Consider the following 7,561-nt stretch of genomic DNA (forward strand, 5'->3'; position numbering starts at 1 on the left):
GGAATCTACTGTATTAGGGTAAAATGACCAGAATACCCTTAAGGTTGATAGTACACCAAAATGCATCAAAAATTACCAGAATACCCTTATAGATATATAATTACATTAAATATATATAAATATAATAAATTTATATTAAAATTTTATAAAAATAATTATTTTAATTTTAAAATGTTTATAATTCTTTAAAAAATAATAAAAAAATTTATAATTCTATAGAAATTTCGACAGCATTTCCTTTTAAAAATGGACATATGAAATTTTCTTGATAAACAAAATACCTGCAAAATACACAATCCAACATAATGCACTCAGAATGCATAAAATATTATCAGAATACCCTTATAAATATATAATTACATTAAATATATATAAATAATAACTCTCAATCAAGCCAACAGTAATGAATTCCAACAAAAATTACAAAATTTTGCATTTATTTTTTTAACATAAAACCAATTGAGATTTTAAATTTTTTATTTTTACTTCAATAATGTAAAATAAAAAAAAAAATCCTTTCAATAATTTTTCTCTAACCTTCATCACCACCTAATTAACCCTTTCCACCACCCTTCTCAAAGTAGAACAGAATAAAAAAGATTTAGGTTGTCCTACATCAGACCACGACACCAGATAATGTACGTGAGACAACAACATGGTGATAATTCACAGTAAAAACACATAAGAACTTAGCAATGTTGGTTAGAGACCACAATCATGAACATACCACTTGCAACAATGATGCCATAGGCCCCTTACGAAGAAGTGATGGTAGAAACAATACCATCACTACAACATTTTTTATCTATAGCGGCGGATTTTTCCGCCGCTATAAGGCAATTTTTCCGTCGGTAAAGGCTATTGCGACGATGAGCAGCGGAACCAAATATCCGTCGTAGATTCCTCCGTCGCTAACTATAGCAGCGGATAGCATATTCCGCTGTTGCAGGTAGTACATTTAGCGGCGGATCATAATATCCGCTACAATATGTCGATTTTATAAATGAATAGAATATTCTACCTATAGCCGCGGATCTTAATATCCGCTGCAATATGTCAATTTTCTAAATGAATAGAATATTCTACCTATAGCTGCGGATCTTGATATCCGCTGAAATATGTAGATTTTAAATGAATATAATATTCTCCCTATAGCAGCGGATATTAATATCCGCTGCAACAAATTCACTTCCTATAACAGCGGAACTTACTATCTGCTGCAATAAATCAATTTCTAATAAAAAAAATATAGTACATATAGTGACGGATTTTACTATCCACGGCAGTATATCAATTTTTAATTAATAAACATACTACATTTAGCAGCGGATATAAATATCCGCTGCAATAGATAATTTTTTAGAAAATAAAATAATTTACTTATCTCATCATCCGTTGCTGTAAGTTGTTTTTTTTTTTCCTCCATATATATATATATATATATATATATATATAGGGTCCCGTTCAGCAACAAACATTTTGGCAAAACATTTTTCAAAACATGGGTTAGAGGTTTTGGAATGGGCTGATTTTTGGTGAGGATGACCTCTACAGTGAGGAGATCATCCTCACCAAAATCAGCCCATTCCAAAACTTCTAGCCCCAGTTTACAAGTTGAAAAATCGTGGACCATCCAATTTTTGTAAACCATTTTTGATGGGGTTAGAAGTTTTGGAATGAGCTGATTTTTGGTACCGTAGAGATCATCCTCACCAAAAATCAGCCAATTCCAAAACCTCTAACTCATGTTTTGAAAAATGTTTTGCCAAAATGTTTGTTGCTGAACATTTCCCATATATATATATAGGAGCGGTTCGGCAGCCCTAAAGTTTGCCAAGTTTGGTGCCAAACATTTTTTGTAAATCACTTTTGATGAGATTAGAAGTTTTGGAATAGGCTGATTTTTTGTGAGAATGATCTCTACAGTGAAGAGATCATCCTCACAAAAAATCAGCTCATTTTGAAACTTCTAACCTTAGTTTTCAAGTTGAAGAATCGTGGACCGTCCAATTTTTGTAAATCACTTTTGATGGGGTTAGAAGTTTTGGAATAGGCTGGTTTTTGGTGAGGATTATCTCCTCATCATAGAGATCATCCTCACACAAAAAATCAGCTCATTCCAAAGCTTCTAACCCATATTTTGAAAAATGTTTGGCACCAAACTTGTCAAACTTTAGGGCTGCTGAATCGTCCCATATATATATATATTACATTTAACTTATATCCTCCTACCTACGTCCATTGAAAACTCAAACAAAAAAGAGCATGCATAGAACAGAGTTTCAACTTACAAAGTGTAACATGCTTCACATGAATAGTACAAAGCATTGCATCTTCAAACATCTGAACCAAATAATCTTTAGCCACCTACAGAAATGGTCACCCCATTGAATGTAACATGTGTCTATGTACATTTTAATGAGGTATAGCAATAGCATCTACCTACATCCAATCAATAATTCCAACATAAAATATTAAAAAATTTGGAGGTTTTTGTGCAGATAATGAAATGTTGTCATATGGCTTTTGAATGTAAAACTAAACCTGTAGAGTTCACCGAACACTACAAATTGTACCCGAATATAAAGCATATTAAGATGCTACACATAAATTCAATGGATATACCTCTAAGAAATGATAAATGCCCATATATTTTCAAAAGAACTACAAATGCAACATATGTCTGACCTAAAATAAAAACGCAATAGCAATAGCAAGCTATATAATGGAATTAAAGCCATGATTAGTCAAAATCAAAGCTTCAAGTAAAGATCAAGGTTTGAGAATCAATCTTCTCTAAACAAAAGTTATTTTTTTCCCCTTTTTCCTAACCAAGACTATGTTGCTTAGGTAGCACACAATTAATCAAGATTTTTTTTGTCAATTTCATGGATTTCTATACCGACCATCGATTGCTCTTATGGGTCTTGATTGCCGTACTTATATTTCAGAAATATCAACCCATGTTCGGATGGTACCAAGTGTTGTTAAGATCGTGAACAAGGACCAAAAAATTAATTTTGGAAAAATGTAGGACATCTGGAAAATATTTGAATTTACCATGGTAGAGGTCCAAATCATATTAGCAGTTTGCTGAAAGTTACATGATCATCCCCCTTCCACTAGAGCTCATGTTGCAAAATCTACTAGTGGTTCAACATTACCAACTTAAGTTGAAACCCATGGTGCAAACCATAACTGAGCCATCTCAAGAGGGATCAAAATTAGAAAACAACAATGAGGAGGGGGTTTGAATAGAGCCGAGGGGGGGGGGGGCAGCTGAACTCTGGTTAGGTGGGAATAAGACAATATTTACAATTACTAGCATCTATAACAAGGACACCTTGAAAAGGGCACAAGAAAGAGGGAGAATCCAAAAGAGAAAAACAAAATGTATTACAAAATTTGGTGAGAAAAACAGTTGCTCTATTTTTCACGCACCAAACATGAATAACTTCCAAAAGGTTGAAATTTTCTTCAAGGAGATAAGAATCTTGCAAGATTCAAGCATAAGTTATAATGCTATTTTCATTGACCATTGATGCAAGAGTGGCACAGGACAAGACAATCCTAATTTGAAATTTTACTTAAAAGATGGCTAAATATCAATCCTAAGTTAACATTGCAAAGCATTTTGGGGTTCTATCTGATCTTAAGTAATTTGACTTGCTCTAGCTTAAATTAAGACTATAAGTCATAGTTCAAGCGTGATTAACACCTAGTAATTGATATAAACCCTAAAATGATAGATCGAACTCTCTAATTAGATTATTCTACAAATGGTTCTGGTTTTGGATTTCAAATAAGCTTAAAACTCACAATTCTGATGAAAGGGGCTGCTGGTATGAGAAGCTTCCAGTTTTTCTGAAAATGTTGAATCTCACGAAGAGCCACTGTTCCTGGACGAAAGTGATGGGGTTTGCGTTTCCTTTGTGGTGGTGGTGGTGCCTGTAATTAATCATTCACCAAAAATGATCGATCGATTCCAAAAAATTGAGACAGAGAGAAAGAGAGATCGAAGTGAGGAGTTAAAACATGGTTGTGAAGCAGCTATGCAACTCATAGCCGCTGGACATTGTTAATCTTAGGAGGTTAGACCTGGAAAATGACACGAAAAAAAAGCAATTCACATTAGAAATAAGCTTATGTTTCATAAACAAAAAAGCCATAGAAAATCCTAATCCACATTGTTTCTTATCTTTCATTAGTGCGTCGCTATAGCTCTTGGTTTTCTCCTAAACAAATCCTAATCCACATTGTTAATTTATCTTCAATTGCGATGGTAATATGGAGGGCAAAATGTATGCTCAGCAACCAACCATCAAGGTGGGAAAATGAAAAAATCATGCAATGCAACACCAGGCTTCTTAGATGGCGCCATCAATACTGCCATTCAGTTAGAAAAAAAACAATACAACTTAAACAAGAAGTGTATATGAACACAAAGATTATTTGCTTTTATGTTATCTAATAAAAATATGTTGAGAGGTTGAAACACACCTACCAGTATTTATTGAAGGGTCACCATGATCCATCAGAATAGTATTGAATGGGTAGAACTTACTTAGATCATACTGCAAGGTACATGACCCAAGGTAATTTCAAAATTTCAAAATTTTAGTAACAATCACTTGTTAATAATTTCATAGAAGAAGAGCCAACAATTCCAAGAAAATTATATTTATCTACAAAATCAGGATGGAGGAATTAATATAAGTTCCCACCTTATATGGCACGTAATTGCCTTGCCAAGCAACTACATTGAACGGAGAAATGAGAAATATTCCATCTGTTGCTTGTCAATTCCATCTGTTTACAGACACATGTAGGATGAGAATGTAACATAAAAAATGAGAAATATTCAAACTTCCCACATGGAAACAAGTGGACTAATGATTTAAAATTCTGATTTTATAAATTTATGACAGAGTTTAACAGAGCTAATGCACATCATGAAAGATGGACAAATTAAGCTTTGAAATCCAGTAGTATGGAGACGAACAGAAACATTGTTTTGGCATTCTAGACCTATATATGCAGACATCCATGCACCACACTCACACAGACAAATAAATGCATACAAACACAAAGAAAATGGATATACCTTATGGTATAAGGTGAGACCTTTCAAAATCTTGATGAGAACCGAACTACTAGCATTCGTTGTAGACTGCAGCATTGGCCCGATAACAAGGCAGAGACAAATTGCTACAACATCAAGCCCACTTCCTTTCGCATACTCCAAAGCCTCGCTTTCTGCCACTGTTTTGGCATAACAATACCAATTCTGATTCATGGAAATTGGAAATTAGTGTAATGTAGAGGAAATAAAAGTACCCATTTCATCAAAGTAAATCCATGTACATAGGAAGCACAAAAATCATTTCATATGCTAGCAAATCATTGCAATGAGACTACTTCAGTTGGCTAAGTCTCTAAATCCTTATAAATTTCATGGTCAAGGAAAATCAGGACTGCAGACTTACTCTCTCTATACTAGTAGATTGTTGTTGCCTATGTCTACTATTATGTATCCAAGGCATAAGGCTTTGTTGTTGTTGTTGGGGTGGTGGTTGCTGTGTTGTGTGTATTTGGGTAATTAAGGGCTCTGTTGTGATTGTTGTTTTTGTTTAAGGGTTTTGTTGTTGTTGTATGGAAATATGATTTATATGGTGATAATATAAAGAAATAATTATGACTTAATATGTGAGCCATAAAACTTTATTCCCTATTCTTCGATGGCATCTTGTGAACAAGTATCAACAATAGAAGGTCTAGAGTATTCGCATGAGCGGGTGAAAAAGGAACAAGGGCCAGACACCCTCGTGAGCGAGTGATGAAGGAGCTAATGTGCCCTACGTATGAGGGTGGGAGCAACACTAAGTCTAAAGCATCCTCCTTTCTTTTAAAAAACAAACAGATCCTGAATACGAATTAGACCTTAGAAAATCGAACTAGGAAAATATACCTTATAAAACAATCTTCAAATTGCAACTTTGACCTAAGAAAACATTAATTGAAATTTAAAATAAAAGGAATTAAAAGAAATTACAAAATTTGATTACAGGAAACCAAATTCCAACAACACTAAAGAGTTGTTGGTTTGAATGAGTGAGAGATTAAAAAGGTAAAGAGTCATATCTGTGAAACTGACTTGTAAACCGATGTTAGTCAAATCAAATATACCCATATTTGAATCCAAATCCAAAAGAAAAAAAAAACAATCTATTATCCGAATTCAAAATCTATATTATATCTTAACATCTGAATTCAAATCAAATTAACTTATCAGATATCTTATTTGTTTGGAAGGTAAATTGGATTTGAAAAATCCTATTAACTGTGTGCAATTCTTTGGTAATTTACAAAGGAATTGGTGTGGCATTAGTAAAAGTTGGTGTGGCAATATCAATTCTCTTAAAAAAATCATAATCAAAGCATACAAGTCTTTATTAAACTTGTACCAAATACCCTTCTACAAATACCCAAAGTTTAATTAGTTTTCCACATGTCCTAATTTCAACTCTTCTAAACATATCAAAAAAGACAAAATTATAAATAAAAAACTATTATAGAATCTCAATCAGTTATTTGCTTATCGTTTTCTTGGATTAACAGGATTAGTTCAATTTTTATTCGAAACAAAACAAAAACGGGTTGAAAATCACTATATTTGAAGATTTTCTAAGTGCATTTTGGCATCAATTTGCAGAGAAACAAGATTAAGGAATCCAAATTGAGTTATAGATGAAGAAAAATGAACCTTATAAGTAAGAGTTTTCTATTATTAGCAGAGCTGCTTGATCGATATTAAAGCTCGAAAACTAGTAGATCGAAAGCTCGAACTTCAAATCTAAGAATCTGAAAATAACAACAATAGAGAGAGAGAGAGAGAGAGAGAGAGAGAGAGAGAGAGAGAGAAGCTTTGCGAGAGAGATGGATCTGTGCGAGAGAGATCTTTGCGAAATCTGTATGAGAGAGAGAGAAACCTAACAAAAATATAGGAGAAGCAAAGAGAGATCTGTGATGTTCGTGAGGTTCTGTCGAGCTAATAGAGACGAGGGCAAAACGGTTATTTTAATCAAACCGTTTTATCATTGTTAGCTTCTACCGCAAACGCGATAAAAAAAGCGGGTTTCAACAACTTCTCCTAATTGCGTTTAAAAACGCAGTTTTTTTAAGCGCTTTTTTTTACGAAACAGTAATTACCAACCGAAATGCCGATTTTAGATGCAAACGCAGTAAAATCCGCGTTTTGAAGCGGTAACAAACACCACCTAAGTTTCCATGAAAAATATATTGAATCAAAGATTTTCTATGTTTTTAGCGTTTAATATTGTCACAAAAATACATTGACCAAACATAAACATTAATAAGTTTCCTTTTTCGCAATTTCCCACTTAAGTTTTGTGTACAAAATACATTGAGCAAAACATAAACATTAATAAGTTTCCTTTTTTTAGCATTTTTACCACGCGTCATGCCAGAAGAAGCAACTCTTATTACCCGATCTGCCAACTGGTCCATTGTGCCACTAATTTCCAGCCTGGCGTGACCCAAC

General features: G+C 33.5%; 1 protein-coding gene across 10 annotated transcripts; it reads right to left on the reverse strand.

Moving 5' to 3' along the window:
• Positions 1-1,790: 1,790 nt before the first annotated feature.
• LOC147404956 (phenylacetaldehyde reductase-like) lies at positions 1,791-5,513 on the reverse strand. Of its 10 annotated transcripts, none has more exons than XR_015178018.1 (5): positions 5,105-5,513; positions 4,725-4,809; positions 4,501-4,574; positions 3,820-3,948; positions 1,791-2,442 (listed from the first exon to the last, which is right to left on the reverse strand). XR_015178018.1 is itself a non-coding variant. In XM_086441088.1 (3 exons), the coding sequence occupies exons 1-3, from the start codon at positions 5,294-5,296 to the stop codon at positions 2,233-2,235; spliced, it is 456 nt and encodes a 151-aa protein (XP_086297214.1). In that variant the 5' UTR covers positions 5,297-5,513; the 3' UTR covers positions 1,792-2,232. The 10 variants fall into 10 exon arrangements, 2 of the variants coding, with proteins under 2 accessions (XP_086297214.1, XP_086297215.1); XR_015178017.1 differs by having other exon boundaries at positions 1,792-2,442; positions 4,505-4,574; XR_015178016.1 differs by having other exon boundaries at positions 1,794-2,442; positions 3,820-4,098; positions 4,505-4,574.
• Positions 5,514-7,561: the final 2,048 nt, after the last annotated feature.

The sequence above is a fragment of the Akebia trifoliata genome, chromosome 4 (genome assembly GCF_017979445.1).
Source record: "Akebia trifoliata isolate Shusen 1 chromosome 4, ASM1797944v1, whole genome shotgun sequence".
Taxonomy (NCBI): Eukaryota; Viridiplantae; Streptophyta; class Magnoliopsida; order Ranunculales; family Lardizabalaceae; genus Akebia; species Akebia trifoliata.

What these genes read in the sequence shown, in the direction of transcription:
- LOC147404956 (XM_086441088.1), bottom strand. Translation starts at nt 5,296, where the DNA reads ATGAATCAGAATTGGTATTGTTATGCCAAAACAGTGGCAGAAAGCGAG. An exon ending in GTCTCACCTTATACCATAAG is followed by an intron (nt 3,949 to 5,104) that starts GTATATCCATTT and finishes GATTAATTACAG; the next exon opens with GCACCACCACCACCACAAAG. An exon ending in CAGCCCCTTTCATCAGAATT is followed by an intron (nt 2,368 to 3,819) that starts GTGAGTTTTAAG and finishes CCATTTCTGTAG; the next exon opens with GTGGCTAAAGATTATTTGGT.